This window comes from Convolutriloba macropyga, chromosome 6 (genome assembly GCF_964194025.1).
Source record: "Convolutriloba macropyga chromosome 6, txConMacr16.3, whole genome shotgun sequence".
NCBI classification, from domain to species: domain Eukaryota; kingdom Metazoa; phylum Xenacoelomorpha; order Acoela; family Convolutidae; genus Convolutriloba; species Convolutriloba macropyga.
Window position 1 is genome coordinate 13780304 of NC_134473.1, and position 19734 is coordinate 13800037.

A 19734-nucleotide genomic window follows, 5' to 3' on the forward strand; every position below is an offset into this window, starting at 1 on the left:
TTTTAATACAGAATTACTGATAGTAACACCTTAAAACACCAAGCAAAATGAACCGTCACACTGGTCAAACATCACCTCAATCGGACACACACTCTGATGAACTACAATTAGCCATTATCAAACAACAGAACAGATGCCTCAAGCCCGATATGAAACCTTTTAAAATCACAAAATTTCAAAATGCAGACGAATTAAACCTATTACTAAGCACAACAGCTAAGAATTCACTATTTTCGCATACAAGAACAGCCTCTTCTTTCTCTTCTAGAAAAGGCTGCATAAGTCTTTCGATAAGCCTTTCTTTTATATTTAATAGAAATCTATGGAACTCAACTCACAAAAGGCATAATTGTTTTCATTTGTGATCCTCTCACAGAAAGATATAGTTCACTCATATATGACGCTTTATTTAATCAACTATCAGATATTTTAGTCGAATTCCTAAGGGGAGCATACACAGCATTAGGCACGACTGTCCCAGGTTGCGCGTTGAGGAAATCATCATTTGAATTTCTTAATTGATTAGCATCAACAAAAGATGCTGCTGCTACACAATCCAGAAACGAAAGCGTACACAAAATTGCTAAAGCAGAGATAGAAGTTCTCACTTCCTTTATAAAGATATAGATAAGCTCAATACAAGATGTAGATTTATCAGAAGAAGTTTTGAATAGTCTCACACTTTTATCACGGTATAACCATCGCATCTGGAAAAGCCTTGCACGTCCTAATGTTTCAATCACAAAACTGATAGCAGAGAAATATAACCACTTAATTGATATAATACCAGAGGTACTCCAATACATTTATGATCCCATTTGTTTCCGAAAAAAATTTGTCATCATTACAAAAGTACCGTCTTAAAACATAAAACAACTAAATACTGATCATTCGCAAATACAAATTGAGAAATCATAATGCTGAATTATTATCTTTCACAAATGACACAAATTGACTAACTCAAAGACCCACCCTGTCAAGGTTATATTGAGGCCAAACAAGGCCACTTTCAGTTAGATCGCTATCGCCCTTTCGCTTTCCAACACGGAAATCTCATATATAAACCACGGGACCATGATTGGACCCCTAACGCCACAGATAACCCCTGCGCTAATAGTCCAGGACACAATCTCACATACGAGTATCTTGTCATCCACACTAAGATGGCCACTACAATTAACCAATATTACATTACACCATTTGAAGGTCCTCATGACTATGCCAAACAAAGCACCTTCTGTATTATCGTACACTAAAGCAAATATCTGAAATGGTTATGTTTTAACGCGAGAATCATCGTTCTATAGAGAATTAGAAGAACGCGAACATTTCCGCAAACAAAGTCTGCTCGGCGCAGTACATCCAAATTTACAAATTTGTGCTAAACTCGACTACATGAGCAGTCAAGTACGTTTAGAAATGGACCACATGAATTTTTCGATTTATGAAAATTTTTTTAACCCAAAAATTGTCTCTTGTCGGATATATAATCACAGGTCAACGAAACATTTCATGCCACACTTAAAAGCTCTAATGTAATTTCTCCCTTTCAATCAAAAACTGTTCCGTCACCTCTTTTTGTACTCGAAGATCATTGTATCGAAAGAATGCCAATCAACAATCAAAATAAACTCCAATTTTTAGATCAAGTAACACGTAAAATATTTCCTTGGTCATATAGCACCATGTGAAGCGGATAACTTTGATAATTCGGTCATATTTGACCAGTATGGAGATGAGTCAAATTCGCTTAACACTTTACCCAATTAAGGTGCGAAATCATGTAAAAGTAATCACAACCGATGAAAATGAATGCCGCTTTACACAAATTAACTTCACTGCACAAAACTTGGCATTTATAGCCAAAGAGATTGGACAAACTCTAAAGATTAAAAGAAAATTAACCAGTTAGTAAATGACACCGCAGAAAAACTTGAAGTTGCACAGGCTGTTAACCTTGCAGGTCTGGCACGCCAAGCGCAATTACAAGAGAAATTTTCACAGTTAAAAAACCACTACACGAATTTTTTTCAACGGATAAACTCTTTATCAACGGAACAGAATTCACACCCCGTTGCCTTGACGGGCGAGATCTTATCAACGGCAATTATATAGAAGAATCTTTTATCAGAACCTTTGGATACTCTTGGTACGTATTAAAAGAAATAGCCATTATATCGACAGTGTAAAATTTTTAGTGTCTGTTTGGCCTGTTTCGTAGCGCCTGTAACGCATAAAATTGAAATTTTCTTGAACCCTATATCACAATATAGAAAATCATTACATCAGGATTTATGGGGAATTTTCACAAACCATTTATCATGTATGACAAACAGACTCCAATAACTATAAGCTAAAATCTCTTAAGAGCCAAAAGAGAAAACGCTCCTTTGATATTAACACTCCACGCTCCCGAACTGAATTGAGTCTATTACACAGAAATTTTGATATATTCTATGAGAGTTTCTCCTCACCGGTACGCAATAACTCTAACAAACATAGAACTTCAACTCTCCCCACCTCAATCTATGAATGCTATGAATTACCATTAGAATCACAAGCAAAATCTGATTTTAATTCACTTTATCTGCACATCTTTAACCCTAATAGACACAGACGCTCACATGCTGTCTCATTTTTTAGAGATTCTTTTGCGGATGGATGATCTTGAATATCAGGAAATCCGGGAAGAACTCATTCTAAATTTACCAAGCATTCGTATTTAAACAGTTGTTTTTTTAATGCAGCTGTCAACCCCCCTCTTAGGATGGAGGCTCCAAATGTTGCGCCAACGGAGTATGATCTTATCATGCTGGACGTCGACAACATTCTCTTTTCATCTTTGACACCAATGGTGCTGCCCCTCCGGTGCTGCCCGTCTGTAAGATGCAGATGCCAGCATTCTACACAATGGCCCAAGCATCTCCACAGCAACATTCTGTAGATGCGGCTACTTACTCGCGGGTGAATCCACTACCTTCACCCGCCAATTCCACATCGTCATCTGGAGAGCTTCCCTTATTCATCGGGAGTGACACAAGTTCACCAACGGCCACGGTAGGACCGCTCAGGGCCTGCTCCTACAGGGACAGCAACCGCTGCAGCCGACACGACAGCCGCAAATCCCATCCAAATACAGTTCATCTTGGGCAGATGAGGTGGCAGCGAATCAATCAAACTGCTCGACGCCAGAGACGTTAGTCCTTAATTGGGCCGGCCCTGAACGAGCCTACCCAAACACTCACCTACCCTCCACTACTAATATCCACAAAGGCATCATAAACGGCAAGCACATATCAACCACGATATGGGGTTCCCACAGTACCTTCACCAAGACCCGAAACGTCATTGTAACAACCTCCTTCTTATGATTGACCGACCTCAACGGATGACTAATCATACACTGATCCCTCACCACGGAGATGCCCTAGACAAAACAAACACTAGAGCTACCCTGTGCGCGTCTCACCAGTAACAGCGTCACAATCGCCCGCCAAGTACACGGCCAGCTCACCAAGAGGCCCACTGCCCTCGTGATCTAAAGCCAAGGCCAATCCCTCTGTGCCTACACAAAGCTTATTCAAAGACCACCTGGCCCTAACTTTAAATTCCATCAGTTCATGAATCCTCTGTGCATGAACAAGGAACACGAAGTTCATGTCCCAGAAAGGATAAATTATGTATCCACGCCTCCTTAACACACGTTGAAACCAACATCCAGCTCTTGTTCTCCTGGTCAACTCGAGAATGAGTACGTGGAAGAAGGGTGTGATAAGTATCTTCCCCTCGAGGATGTAACATATGGATGTAAACAATCAGACTCACAACCTAAACCGGACAAAAATGCTGCATAATATCCTAAATTATTTATTCGTCCAACAACATATCCATCGGATTAATCGCCTCATGAAAGTTCTGGTGATGAAAGCTTCTGGTGATGACCTAATTACACAGAAGGCATCAATTGTCGGATGGATATATATTCAGTTAAACCATAATTCAACCAGTTAAAATATTTTTTTTGAACCTTTTTGAGAAACAAAATAGCAGCCGACAATATGTAGACTGCTTTTTAGAGAATCTGTTTTTGGGAGCTTTCAGCAACTTAGGATTAATCATTGACTCTCATTTATTGTTCGAACAGAGTTCGTTTGCAGAAAACTTTATAATTTAATGTTACTTTGGCCTTAATTAAGGAAGTAATGCAACCCTTGAATCTTGATTTGGTTTCATAAAAACACTTGTCCCAATCTTTGAGTAAAGAAATGCGTTTTGTGGTTGTACCACACTGCGTCGTCCGCAACAAAGTCAAAAATTACAAAAAAGTTCTTCGAATGAATTTCTTCGGAAACTATACGACTCAATTTTCAACACCTTTTTTCAGATTTAAGCGTTTAATCGTTTCTGAGCTGTACTTGAAACACTTACTCAAGTTTAGCTCGAAATGCTACCACAAAGTTCATGAAACTGTTGAACTGAATGAGATTTTTAATATGGATTGTAACAATGGCTATAGGACACGTTCCAAAACTGCTCAACTTGTTATTCCAAAATCATCGAAGATTAAGCTTATGCCAATGTCACCTAAACATAGGGGTCAGGCATTTTGACATTTTTGTTGCAGAAAGGTCTTGACAAACGCTGAAAAATGACTTGGCGTAAAATTGGGTATCTTCATAATGGTTTCCAATATAGTTTCTTATTACAGAACAGTGTAATCAAAGAACATGTGTGCAAGTAACATAAGTTTTTTATTTTATTTTTTTCTAGGGGCGTTTCATAAAGACACGAGAATATCGCCACTCCTATTGGTATTTTATTAAATGATTGGAGTATGCTTAATCCGCATCGTTACTGTCAGATTTGGGAGAAATTCAAATTCTTCATTCACTCATCGATGTTTACAGAGACTCGAGAAAAGAAAATGTATTGTCGTGGTCCTATTTTATAATTTGCTGATGAATTTAACGCAGACGAATTTCTAAAGAACAACTTTTTTTCAACCAAAATTTTTGAAAAAGGAGAAGTTTTGTCAGGTAATATAAGCAGATATAGTTTACTATCTTAATTGAAAATTGTAGCCATACACAGGATGAGATCCCAGACCGAAAATAGTTGTGCCTAGACTGAAAGTGCCTATGTCCAAACTTTCCAGCGTTCAAAGTTTCGTATGTCTAGACTTTCATCTGTTCCTGTTTCCAGGCTATATAATTTTGAGCGTACGACGCCCCCTTCGTGCGTTCAGGTCGGTCACAACGTCCCCTTTTGTTCTGTGACCTCGGCATGGATCATCGTATATAGTGGCAGAGCTGTCTTGTAATTGACTGGTTTGTTTACTGTTAAAGCTGAAGGGCAATAATTTGACAAACAATCATTTTATAGATGATGATCACTAAAGAATATATTATTGCATTTTTTGTTACACAAAGCTACGCAAGTAAAACAAAACGTACGCGAATCCTGTTTTTTCCTATGAGAGCGAACAGCCATAATTTGAACTGTGATTATTTTTTTTAATATTTGAAGGCTTGTGGGTATTTAACCGGAGGGTTATAGTTAGAATAATTTCATGTTTACTTAAAAAAAGGTTTTGAAAATTTAATTTTGTGAGAAACTTTCGCTAGAGTACCTTTGACAAATTATCTGAGGTCTGTGATTTGTTATAGGTTATATTGCTCTGCCATTCATACTTTTTATTTCACAATAGCTGAATATGATTTGGCTTTAGACAAAGTTGCTTGTAACCTTCAAGAAAACCTTTTTGTGAAAATTAGTCAGAATGACATCTTTAGTTAGCGTAAAAGAATAGGAACGGGCCACTTTGTAGACCACCACGTCAATTTATCTTGAGTCAAATCTTTTTTAATGTTTAAAAATTATAAATCAATATACAATGCAATCTATTGTAACTATAAAGACCACAAAATGTTCTTTCATTTAAGTGAATAAAATGTTTCTTGATTTTCTTAGCCGCACATGCACACAGTGGCTGTAAAAAGATAGCTATTCGTATGAACCATGCATACATAACTTTAACTTGAACGAACCATCGACTAAAGTTTTTCTTAATCATTGCTCTAAATAAACTTTGATCATAATTTATTTATAATTTGTTCGTACTATTTATTCGCTCATATTTGATTGATATACCTCTTTATTGATGGAACGGATTAAAATAGTTGTGGTGGGCGACCCTGGAGCTGGAAAGACCAGCTTGATTCGAAGATTTGTAGAGGACACTTTTGATCCAAGTTATAACCCGACGATTTATGACAAATACGAGAAGATAATAAGTTACAAAGGGAAGAAATGTATACTGGTGGTTGAGGATACTGCTGGTCAGGCGGAGTATGCGAGGTTGAGAGCTATGCAGTACACTGGGGCTAATATTGTTGTACTCTGTTTTGCCCTAGCTGACAATCAATATACTCACAGTAAGTTTCATGAACTCAAAAAGCAGCTGTTAAGAGGTCATGCTTGCAATGTTGGGTTCATGACAGCTTTTTGCTGTAAGCAATTGTTTTGTACAACCATATTTTAACTTCTAGTAATAAAAAAAGTTTTAAAAAATTATAGAACAGGAGTTGACATCGTTGAATTGCACATAGAGTTCCAAAATGTCAGTTTCAAGTTATGTATTAAAAATTGAAGGTGTATAACTATAAATCTTAGAAGTACAAATTTAAACAAGAGGAGCATTAAAATGTGTTTGCAAATAATGTTCCCGGCCCTCTCACTTCCCTCTTTCGAAAAAATTGTTCGGAAAAAAATCTTAAACTGTTTTTTTTTTGGTTACGATTACTGATTTTATTAGCCGTGCCTATCTCGCAATACTATTTTCTGAGAAAGTATGCTGATTCCGCAATGTAACAAGTCTTTGAAATTTTTCAACAAAAAGACTTCCTGATTTCAGAGCTTTCATTCAGGATGTAAAAAAACATTTACGTTACTCTTGAAAAATGTATGAGCAATTTTAAGAACAATGATTGTATTCAGTCGCAATGACTCCGCTAATTTACCGTTGTTTTACATTTTGAAACACAAAATTGGAAAAAATGGTTAATTGATTTAAATTGCTGACTTTATTGGGATACTCACGTTTTATTTATTTTCCCCTGCCTTGAACTTCTCTTCGCGGGCCGAGAGATGAAATAACTCTTAATCTTCTCATGAGATCTGATATTTTTGTATAAATTTGATTGAGAATTTCAACTAAATAAACATTCTGGCATCCAGTAACTCTAGTTGATATATATCTAGTTGTAAAATTGACATTCCCTTGACAATTACTTCTTAAACCAAATTTGCAACAGAACATTATGGTTTGGAAAGCAAAAATGTCGATACATAACATCTTGAAGAGCAGAGAAGTTTTTCATTGAAGGCCGGGGTAGAGAGTGATAGTTATAAATCAGGCAAAACACCAGTTATCCTTTTAGATCAATTGTTGTAATTTGCAGTAAACTTTTCTGGAACAACACCAAAAATGACATTTAAAAATATTACAAACTTCCAACAGTTTGCAGGAACTTCGTCTGCAAAAAAACTTAACCTAAGCTACAGAAAAATTAACCAATAAAGATAACTTCAAGGTTTCAGAAATTTTATGATGTGAACAAAATTATGTAAATTTTGCTTCCCAAATTCAACAAACGCAATGACGAACTGAAAACATTCTATGGATAATCCTGCAGCTATTTTGTTTTGACATTTTTTTTTCACAAAGAGGAAAGAAATCAACTAATTAATTGTATATTACTGAGTTTTGAGCGATATGCAAAGAGTTGAAAAAATGAAATAGCTGAAAACAGGGTTCGATGATTTTGATGAAGAAATCATGAAACTTAGCAATTTTCTCTATTAAAATTTCGAAGAACGAAAAACCTACCTGAAGAGTTCTTTCGTTGTGTCGATAAAAATTGGCCGGAAAACTAAACTTGAATCCTATTCTAATTTTATCTTGGCGCTATCTTTATATTATTAGCCCATCAATTAAGTGTTAGAAGTGAAATTCTTTGAGCTATGGAAATATAATTTCAACCTCCAACTGATAAACTCGATTGTACTAAGATCACAAATAATTCATATGAATAATACCGAATATTGAAAATCAGGCTTGGGACTGTCAACTAAAATCACATGTAAATCATGTAAAATTTTTCTCAGCTATTCTAAACTTTCTTTGTATATTTTCACATAGATAAGTTCTATAAACACGAGCTTATTTTTTTTATCTTTTCAGTTTGAGTTTTAATTTAAAATTAAACTTGGATCTTTTCCGTTTGTGCCCCCAGTACATTATTCGCCTCCAGTTACAGAGCGCGCACCATTACATAGTAAATCATTATTTAAAAGTACGGCACGTGCGTCAGAGAGGTGCAAATAATATGCGCCCATTAAGCTGGGGGGCACTAACAGAAAAGAACCATCAACATATTGAACTCTTTTGACCCGTGTTATTGATCACGACAATGCCGTCCAAACCACAAGCAGACTGACCAATTCTGGGTCGCAATAATACAGAATAAGCTACTGCGTTATGTTCTTTGTGGCGAAATGTCGCATAGAGGAGAAAGTAGATAAGATCAATACAGTTGGCACTATAGTGGTCTCTAGACCAGTCGGTAAACAATTTCCATTTTAGTATGTGTGGGCCAGGTGCAATTTTTTAAACTTAGGAGCCTAATGAGTCCTAAGACTTTCATAGACACCGCATAAAAAAATCGGGATGACAATTCAGAATTTTGTTTCTCCTAAAGAGAGAGCCTTAACGGCAGAAAAGGCTTAACTTTTGTCTGTATTACAAAGTGCAGGGGAGTCAGACCACGATTTCCTAGCACGTCTTAGGGAAGAAGCTTATTGTGACTTCAAAAACTCAAAACAGCGGCCTACGCCGAAGAGGAGTTGATGAAAAAAGTTCTTCTCAGGATTGAGGGAAAAATCTAGACTACTAGACGGTATTAACGCAATATCAGCAATTTCGGTTACTGAAATGATCGAGAACTTACAATTCAGAAGTCAAGCATGATTTTTGCAAGCTCTTCATCAGGTAAAAACCCTTTAATGTGAGAAGCTAAGCCCTTCAATGTGAAATAAGCAGTTGAGCACAAATTTTAAAAGACTTTTCGAAAACCAAAACAAAAGTTTACGGCTAATAAAAGCATCAATATGTGCCTTAGGTGTGGAGATAAACCACATTTTAGTAGAAACTGTCCGGCGCTTAGTTCAAAATCCATCACCTGTGATAAGAATAGAAAATTAGCATAAGTATGTAAAAGCCAACACCAGCAAAACTCAGGTAAGTATGAAAAACAAAGTAACTGTTGTGAAGTAGAAAGCATTCTCCACAGGAGACATCTCCAGGGTTGAAGATGGGAATGTTTTACACAAAAGAACATATCTTCAACATGTCTGTGTCATGGCAAAATATTGAATAACTGCAACTTAAAACATAGCTGGAAGATTGCCAGAAAATAGCCGCAATAGATTCGTAGATCGGCAGTCTAAAAAACAGTAAAAAAGACAGACCAAAAAAATTTGTCTTTTCATTGAAGCTGAGCTGTTATACTTTGATTAAAAATCTGTATAAGTTATTGCTCCCTCTATTAGCTGCTCTCTAGTAACCTTCATTTAGAGTGACACACACCCATTTGACCTTATCTCTTTGAATTAAAGTAATTAAAAGTCAACATCAAAATGAGGAAGTCATTTTTGAGAGTGAGGTAAGTCCAGTGTGACCAAAAATTTAATCACGCGCATGAACAAAAAACTCGCTCCACTAAGAGCGAAAAATGACGTCACACATGCAATTCAGCTGAAATTGCATGCACGAATGAACAGAAATTGGCTGTGACGGCATATGGTCGTAACAAAAATCATGACGACGAAATAAAAGAAACCAAGAGAAGGCCAATAATAGCCACAGCTATCGCTCTGCGGCTATTAAACAGCTGATAGAAACTGCTGAAAATGCTGTGATATTATCTGAAATACGGCGTGAGCTTGGTAAACTTGTTAGATGGTAAAATAAGGCATCTCGACGCTTAATATGGTCAACAATTAGCGCTTCTGGGATCACTTACTTGTGACTTTGAGTTGAAAAGAAGCGCATACACTCATAAGCAACCAGGAACTGTCCAGTCTGACAAAAAATGTGGACTGCTCTGAAGAGACCTTCTACGCAACCGCGGCGTAAAAAGCATCACAACCAAACACTTGTCTGCTGTGAAGAAAAACAAAACTCGTATGAGGTTTATACTAGGATCACAGCCAATGTTCTGCAAAGCAATTAAAATGACTCTATCTCTTCAAGGCAAGGTCGCAAAGAAGCTGGAATAGATGGTCAGACAGGGCTTCTCTGAACCAGTGCAGCCAGGAGTCCCTAATGCATCTCCACTGCTTTGGCAGAGGAAGAAGAAAGTAGAATTGAGGTTTTGTGTTGACTTGAAACTGCATATCAATGACAAGTTCATGGATGAGGAGTACCCATCAAAAGCGATAGATTTTTTTGACGCACCAATTCAATGGTGGGAGTAGCACCTGATCCCAAGATTTTTATAAGAAAAGAAAAAATTCAAAGTTTCATTTAACAACACACAATTTGAATTGTTTGTTGGGTTGGCAAAATTTTCCGGAAGAACGATACCTGATTTTGTAACAAAAATGCTATTCTTCAATGAAATGAGAACATTTCTTATGGGGGGAAACGCAACAGAAATTTTTCGAAAACACAAAAATTGAATAATGTGCTGACCATCTTCTACATCCATACAGTAGGCAAAAAGAAGCAACAGACACTACTGATGCCTCTGACAAAGTCATTGGAGCGTTTCCCTCAGAAGAAGGACATCCAATTACATATTTATCACGAAATTTGACTCCAGTGGAGCAAAACTATTCGAACACAGAGCGAGAAGCACTGGCGATTGCCTTTGCGGTAAAAAGATTGTTCTTTCATAGAAGACAATTTGCCCCACATACGAACTTCAAACCATTCTAATATCTCCTTGCACCAAACGAGGAGATCACGAAGAGAGCATCAGCTAGAATTACAATTTGGGCGATAGCTCCAATGGGTTTCCACTTCCAATTGATGTACACACCAGGAGGACAGATACCGCACGCAGATGCTTTGAGCAGCGTGGGTTTTGATGTTGACAAATTCAAAAAGAATCGAGTGTGCTTCGCCATCAATAATATCTGCTTTGCTCAGAGTGATTCGGTGATCAAAGTAGAAATCAAAACTAATTTTGGAACAAACAGACTCTTCCCAGATTTAAAAAAGAATCAAAAGCGGCGATTAGAAACAAGGTTCAGAAGCAGAAAAGGGATTTGAACAACCGAAAGATGCACTGACCATACACAATTCAACCATCTTCAGAAGCGTTGTTCCTCTCATTCCATATAAACCACGACAATTGGTTGCAATAAAAACGCATGAGACGCACGCTGGGAAGAATGCGACTCTGGCATCAACCACAATGATGGCATGGTGGTCTGGCATTACCCCCGAAGTTAAAAATTTTGTTATTAAATGTAAGAATCGTCAAATGAACAGGCCTAGCCTGGGAAATACTGTCTAAACGTGGCAAGAAGCCGAAGTTTGAGAACGGCTCCTTATGGACTTGGGTTATGTTAAGGACAAAGGCGATATCCTAGTATTTGTGGACGCCAGATAGAAACGGGATATTTTTGACTCAAGAGAAGGTTTCCCCGCGGGAAATGGAACATCAGAGACAGCCAATAAATATCTTAGTAAAATCATTACAATATTTGGCATTACCCAGGATTTAGTCTATGACAGTAACCGTGAATTTGTAAGTGGCAATCATAAACAGTTGTGAGAATCAGTGGTAATTAAGAAAGTGCAACCACCCGTCTATAATCCAAGAGCTAATAGACTACCTGAAAGAGCAGTTCAAGCGTGGAGTCGAAATATTATTATGTCTATTGGAGCATTCCTGCAAAGGGCACTGATGACATATCGCAACACTTCAAAGGCAAGGAGCAAAACTCCAGTTGAGTTTTTATTGGGAAGCATAGTGAAGCTACTAACAATCGCAGATTTCAGCTTGTGTTAGCTAATTCTAATCAAGGCCAATGAAAACACGAAGATAGTTCTTGCTATTTTTGTCTTTAGGGAGAACTTGAACACTTTTTTCATACAACCTGAAAACTCAACTTGGACCCTTCTAGTGAGGGACAACCAAATTGCGAGACTAGACGAGGACATTGTGAAAACTGAACCACCAGTGGAGGAGACCATATCTCAATCAAATCTACAATTTCAGAACTCAGACGTGGGACCCTCACTTTAAGTCTAGGTTTCTGCAGCCACATCAACTGCATAGCAACGACAACCCGAATCATCAGAGCCTTCACAACCATTAACGAGAAATAGAAAACAACGCGACAGATTTGGAGAACCTATACCCTCGAACCTGCTTAAAAAATGAAGGAGGATGTGATGGTTTCGTAGAAAACATCAAGAAACCTAGACGTCTTCTCTATTGAAGTTTCAATGAAGGAAAGAAGAACTTACCTGACGAATTCTCTTGTTGTGCCGAGAAAAAATGGCCACAAAAATAAACTCGAATCCTCTTCTAACTTTGACTTGGCGCTATCATTATCTTACTGACCCATAAATCACGTGTCGGAAGTGAAATTCTACGACCTATGGAAATATGATTTCAACCTCCTACTGATGGACCCGTTTATACTAAGATCATGAATAAATCTGATAAAAAGTACCGAAAATAGAAAGCCAGGTCTGGGACTGGGAACTAAAATCTATGTATTCGCATGTCAATCATGTAAAATATTTTTTCAGCTTAACTGAATTTTCTCAGTATAATTTTGCGTAAATAAATACTATAAATAAGACCTAATTTGTGTATTTTTTTCGGATCCAATTTCAATTTAAATATCAATTTTTTTATTTCTTTTGACCCGTGTCATTGACCACGAGAAAGGGACATGTAGTGCTAAAGGATGATACAAAGTGACCAGGTAGCCATTTGTACGCTGAGGCCTTCTCAGTAATTTCTTAAGCTTTTTGTTTTCCATAAGGTTTTTTCTATAGTAAAATATTTGCTGCTTTAGAAACATTTTTCCGCCAAAACTGGCAATTTCGGCTATAAAAAAGACATTTTGACCCCCATGTGTATGAAAAAAAGCTTTTTTTTAATCAATATTAGCACAAAAGTTTTTAATATATCCGTTTAAGCAGTTTATCAGCTCTCTGCAGTGACCAATAATTAGACCTTAAATTTACCTTAAATAAATTCATTAAATGAGCGGCAGCTGTTTTTATTTTCAGCTGTAAAAAACACAAAAAGCATGTTCTTCGTGGAACCCCCAGCTGCAGAAACAGCTGCTAGAGTAACAGAATCCGTCAAGTGCAATCTCTCGTCTCACAGCTACGAAAATATTACACAAATATGGCTTCCTGAGGTCAACCACTTCTGCGGGGGTCACCAACACCACAAAATCCTCGTGGGAACGAAGTCCGATCTTAGAACCTTCGGACTTAAAAAGGACCAATATCTATCATATGCGGACGGTAAAGTTCTCGCAAAACAAACCAAAGCTGCAAAATATATTGAGTGTTCATCGAACTCTGGCGAAAATGTGAACCAAATTATAAACACAGCTTTAGAACTTTATTTCGAACCGCCAACGACCGAACGCTGGAGTCTTAACCCTAAGAAAAAGAAATGCCGCATATTGTGACGTATATAGCTTATATGTAACTCTGATGAACTCGACAAATTTTGATATTCGTTATGACCTAAGAGTCACGTCTTGCTTGAAACACCCACTTTGCAAGTTTTAAAATCAAGCACTGTATATAAAAAATATGCACTCTAGGTAAAATTTCCTGCAAGTTACCTAGAATTTGCAGTTATACGCTCCTAGAGTTTTACTTGAAAAAAAACTTCCTTGCAAATTTTATGCTGAAAAACATAAGAGAGCAGATTCTGTCGGGTGTGCAAAAAAAACTTGTTTGACCAGGTTATCAGATTTGCATTTCCCATTATTCAAGCAACTAGATTCTTAAACTTATTAGAAGTTCTGTCCACGTGGCAAAGTAATTCTATTTAAGGCATTAGAGAGTAGAATTTCGCCTGAATGATCCAAATTATGCCCCCCCCACAAAAACCAGGTTTCTGCTCGGACAAAGTTTTGCTAAGCAGCAAAATACACTCTATTCATCTCCCACATGGTTCCATGGCCTTAAATTTGTAACTCCTTACTCATTTGAGCGTTCAGTTTTTTGTTTTGTTCTTATGATTATTGGTTTAGCGTATTCAAACCAGATTGCTTAGATTCACGTAAGTTTCTCGACATTGAACATATAAAGTTTGCCTGTGGAGTAGTTGGACAATATCTGGTGATCTTTCAATTAGTCTGGCAGCATACCGATAGCAACTAATATTGCTCTTAATTATGAAATAGTTGTTTTTGGGTCATATGACAGCTTTTTTGCCATTCGCAAAATTGTCTTTCTTAAAACTGCGAGAGAAGATACCGTTGTGTTTTCACAATCTTCTAAATCACTTTCCCGCTCTTTATTTTCTAAAAAGTCAATTTTAGCCATGTAAACGAAAATAAAAAGTCCACAGGAGCATGCCAAAAACTATTTACCGACAGCAAGGATCATAGCTGATAGGGCCTAACAAATTCTGCTGAAATTTTCCAGTTTTCTGCTTGAACTAATTTTGTATCATTCTAATCTTCCATTGAGGAAAATTATCTAAACTTCAATCAGAGTTTTTGAATGTCTTTTCACGTCAAAATCTGCATACTTAATATAAAATTGTTGTTCGAGTTTGCAGGTAAATTCTATGTAACGTGTTTTAGGTAAATTGAGCGTATCATTTTTTGCAGGTAATTTTGCAGGTAATTTTAGCTGCAATTGTGCTTACCTGCAAACGTTGCATGTAAATTTACCTAGATTATTTTTAGAGTGTGGCATTTTAGAATTTTAGAATCCAACGCTGCAGATATTTGGAATTTCAATCTAGTGAATGTTTCAAGTAGAAGTGAGATATCACCAATTGAGATCTAGGCTGCCACTGAAAACTCGTGAAAATTTGGGGAATGCGATACTGAACAAATTTACATGGTTGGGTAGACGACACAAGTTTGGAAACATCTTAGAGTCCAGAAATCATATGACTTTTGGCAAAATTGCTTAATCGCTGTTTCTTGGTTGAGATACGAGGTCTTTCTATGGCAAATTGTGTCATAATTTTACATAATCAATTGCGTTTTCATAGCTTAGATCTCAATTTTTATGAAGAATTAGTATCTTCTTTTTATATCTTTTATGTAAATGTTATTAGCTCATGGAAAAAAAGTTAATGCTATTTTATGCGCTTTCTGATCAGTCATTGGGGATAATGTTTTAAGATGTTATTTGCTGTTTACTCTTCATATATATTTTACATATTTTTCACAGTTCGTTGAATTTGGATTATTGCAATTGAAATTAGATAATGATATTATACTTTTTTCCGAAGAACAATTTGATTGAATAAAAATTCTATATCTCGTCAAAATTCTTCAGGAAATGTTTACATTCAGCCAGAAGAGGTTGCAGCTCGATATAATTCGGTCTACAACAACAATCGACGGGGTTATATACTGCTATCATAGAGCTACCACCACCACACTATAGTCTCTAATAGGATGACATTTGACATCATCCAATTTTTGACCTTAGCGAACTTGAAGAACTCGACCATAACGTAAAATCATAAAAAAATATTAAAAATTATTATAAATCACAAAAAAATCAATTAATTCCTAAAATGAATGATCAGTTATATACGTTATCTACCAAGGATTTATAGCCAGTAGCTGATTTTAACGGTGAAAGTGCGATTTCAGCAATCGGGCCTATGCTCATCGCAGTACCCCCTATTTTTTGAACCTGAGACAGTCGAGGCGCTTGAGGAGACGATTTTTTTGACCAGCGAAATTCCAGTACACGTTTTATTGTCAAGCTAAATTCGAGGAAAGTTGTTTTAATTCCAGCCAAAGTAAAGAACATCACGCAAATTCCAGACAAATTCTTTTCATATAACAAAAATGTATCCAGGACAGTCTCTTCGTGCCTTATATCGGTCGAAGTTGATCTTTTCAAGTCGAGGCTTCGTCCTGGGTCTGCTAAAATAAAATTTAATTTGCTAATTTCTTTTTCAATTACTTTAGATTCAACTTAGAAACCTAATTATACAAGGACAAATCTAAACGGAAATTTTAATTTTTAATTTTGCTTTGTAACTGGTTGAACTCGAAAGGAGTGGTTTGCAAATTAGGGCTTCCTTAATTTTGTTGAAATAAAATGTTCTCTCAGAATAGAAGAAAAATAACTAATTTTAATTAGTTTTTCCGTTAAATTGCTGTGAACACCAATAGAGAACTAGTTCGCAAAGAGGGTCAGTTTTATCCGTTTCAGGAGTTTGACTTCAAAAAAAAACAAGCAACTCAAACATCGCCTAAATAAACTTAGATAATTAAAAGATACTTACCAGCCTACATTCCTAAAAAAACGAGCATTTCTGCTTGTAGCAAACGAAAAATTAAAACATTTACAAAAAGTTAAATAAAAAACAGTGAACAAAAAGTAGACACATTTTTGCCTTCAATTTGGTCTTAAGGATCTTCTAAATCAGAAAATTTCATGAAACCTCTGGTCACTTTTTCTGCAAGAAGACTTAATTAAAAACCAACAGCAACAAATCAAAGACGCCACTAAAAAGTTATCCTATGTGAAACAATAATATTATGATAATAATAATAATACAACACAATCAAGCATGTCCAAATGGGTCAAACAAAATAAAGGAAAACTTTGACAAATGTATCAAAAATTTTCAAAAGTTTGTGGTAATTTTCTTATAGTCCAACAAATGACCCTGTTTAGAAGGACATTATATATTTTAGAAAAATTTACATCGGCCAAAAAATTAAAAAATTTGTTTATTTTTAACGCGGATAACATTGACATATAGGAAATTATTCAGTTTGCTCTGTGAAGGCGCATTGGTATTACGAGGCGAATCGGTATTCTGCACCACCCCCCAGCTTAGTGGGCATACAAAGTTTGCGCACCTGGCGCATGTTCCATAAATTTACATAGTAATGTGTGCTATATAACCAATATTTGTTCCGACCCCTCTTGAGGGGGGAGGAACTATATACTCAACTGGGTTTTTTTTGTTCAGTCAATTTTCGCCGATCGATATATTCATCGTAGAGAGTTGAGACTGGTATCACTAGAAAGCTCCTCCAGCGTAGAATATGGAATTAAAAAGATTTTCTCAATTTTTAATTTCTACAGGGAGTTATCGAGGTTTAAACTTCTGAGAAAAGTAGAGTGAATTCACGTTGTTTTTATTCACATTTTCCGAAATTTTTGCCTAAATTTTCGTCAATTTTTCTAAAATTTGTTGAAATTTTTAAAGATAGTGTCGTTGATTTTATTTTAAAAGACAAACAAGCCAAGTTTTTAGCTGACTGGATTTATCACTCATTCCCATTTTGCTGCTGAGAGGATGAAGATGCATTCGTGCCTGCTGTGATAAAGTTCTCCTGCATCTACATTCCCACTCGGGAGCCATTGTTTGAAGACCACGACAGAATGACTGTGGAACTCGACTGCTGTTATCCGGAGTGTCCGGAACCGGAGAGGTTTGTTCGTCACTTTTTTCATGTAAGCAAGAAAATTTTTTTAAGGTGCAACAATAACTGGTAGTTTCAAAACTTATCGGACCTGGTCCTCGGATTATTCTGATTTAACTTTTTTTGGTCAAAAACTCTGGATAAATATTTCAAAATTCAGCCTATTTCATCAAAAACAGCACGAAATAAGCTACTTTAGTCCACTTTGATTAAATTTGTCAGCCTTACACCCTCAAACAACACTAATACAATCCTTGAAGACTCAGAAGGGGGCCATTCCTACTTCAACTTCCGCTGACAGTGCTCTGTAATTAAAACTTTGTGGTTTTTTGCAAGCTTTACTCGTTTATTTTCAAAAATGCAGAACTTCTTTTTGAGTTTTCAACCACCAAATTATCTATATCTACAATATTCGAAAAATCAATAGTTCCTAACAGACAATAACTATTAGCAGGGCTAGTTTTAAGCCCATCGTGGACTGTGGACTGTTACAATCCAAAAAGAATTCGTATTGCAATAAGTCGGTTTTTTTTTGAGGAAATACCTATTTTTATTAATAAAGAACAGAACATATCAAATGAAAGCTCAGGAGTGACAGGTCCAGTTGGCATCTTAAGCAGCTCCAAGCCAATGCATTTAGTTTTTTACCTGAAAGTTTAAGATCGTTCGGACTTTTAAAAAAATTTCGACTTTTTTAAATTGATTTTTAAATAAATAATGGCTTAATGAACTTTTCCTCCATCTTTTTCTTAATTTGGTCAACTTGCAGCTTAGTGTCAGAAAAGAAAGAATGTTTCTTCAATCTACTGATTTTAAATTTAGTCTCAATTGCGTTTTTAAGCCTGAAGTTATTGTTTTCTGGCTCTGATACTACTAGATTTCAGATTTTTTTTTTGTTTTTAGATATTTGCCAGTTTTTCACGTTTTCTAGTCACATTATCACATTAATGACAGTTCCCATATCACATTATTAGAGTTCCAAATGAAACACAATTGAACACATTAAAATCCTTAATGATACAGATTATCGTTTTAACGGCCTCGACACTTCTTTCTTTAGGAAATTAATTGAACTTTTTAATTTTGTCTTTAACTGCCATTTTTACTTTGTCAATTCAGTTGTATGAAATTTCCTGTATAGTTATAGGTTTCACTGGCTCTTCATATAAGAATACGTTAGCCGATTTTCTGTGATTATTAGATAGCTGATGGCTTTCATGACTTTGAAAACAATCGTTTTCCAAAACTAAAAAAAAACTTTTAACTTCGCAAGTTTGTTCTTCTTATTTTTGGTACCTAATGTCGTTAATTACAGGTCAAATATGACATTATGGGTGTCAAGGGAAGGTGCCAAAAGGAATTGGGTCCCAAAATCTTTTTTAAAGAATGCTTTATGATTTTACTGACTTCGACACTGGTTTTTCACAAAAAAATAAATTAATTTGATTTTTGTCATGTTTGACGTTCTTTTTGTAGACGGAAGAGTTATTCTGGATAATTGCAGATCTCAAAAAATTCTTTTGGATGGAAAAACGACCCTATTTAAATATTTCATTTTGTAATTAATGTTTTTCATGACTTTCATGAAAAAAAAATCAAAATTTTTACATACTTTTTCCCTTTTCCCTTTTTTGTCTACTTCTTACCTAGTCTCAATAATAAATGGCCTAATACTACTTTATCGGTGTTTGGAGAAGGCGCAAACGAATATATCTTGAGGGCCAAAAAATGGCTTGACGGTTTTGACAGCGTTTTCTGGCAAGTTTCAATTGAATTTTTGTTTGTTGTTTTTTTGTTGTTCTTTTTAGCCGCTTAAAGAAATGAATAAGGACAGGTTCTAATGCCCTTCTACAGAAGCATTAGTAATCGTAAACTTTTGTGATATTTTACTTGAAATCTAATGGTTTTAATTACTTTGAAGTTAATTGTTTTAAAAAAAATAAGCGAATTTTTTAACTTTACTGTTTTTGTTCTTTTTTGTCTAATTGTTACCAAACCTTTTTATGGACTGGTCCATATATTTTTTGGTGATTCATAATTTAT

The 19734-nt window shown here is 35.9% G+C and overlaps 2 protein-coding genes across 2 annotated transcripts in view; both read left to right on the forward strand.

Annotated features, from left to right (window-relative positions):
* The window catches only part of LOC142341500 (large ribosomal subunit protein uL18-like), a 302218-nt gene that overhangs the window by 107264 nt on the left and 175220 nt on the right, over nt 1–19734 (forward strand). The gene's annotated exons all lie outside the window — the stretch shown is intronic.
* On the forward strand, nt 5820–13838 carry LOC142340803 (ras-related protein ced-10-like). The gene is made up of 2 exons (XM_075391524.1): nt 5820–6434; nt 13319–13838. Exons 1-2 carry the CDS (start codon nt 6161–6163, stop codon nt 13729–13731), a joined length of 687 nt encoding a protein of 228 aa, XP_075247639.1. The 5' UTR covers nt 5820–6160; the 3' UTR covers nt 13732–13838.

Excerpts from the sequence above, each read along its gene's own strand:
- LOC142340803 (XM_075391524.1), top strand. The coding sequence starts at position 6,161 with ATGGAACGGATTAAAATAGTTGTGGTGGGCGACCCTGGAGCTGGAAAG. Across the intron at positions 6,435-13,318 it reads TGACAATCAATATACTCACA|CTGTAAAAAACACAAAAAGC; the intron begins GTAAGTTTCATG and ends TTTTATTTTCAG.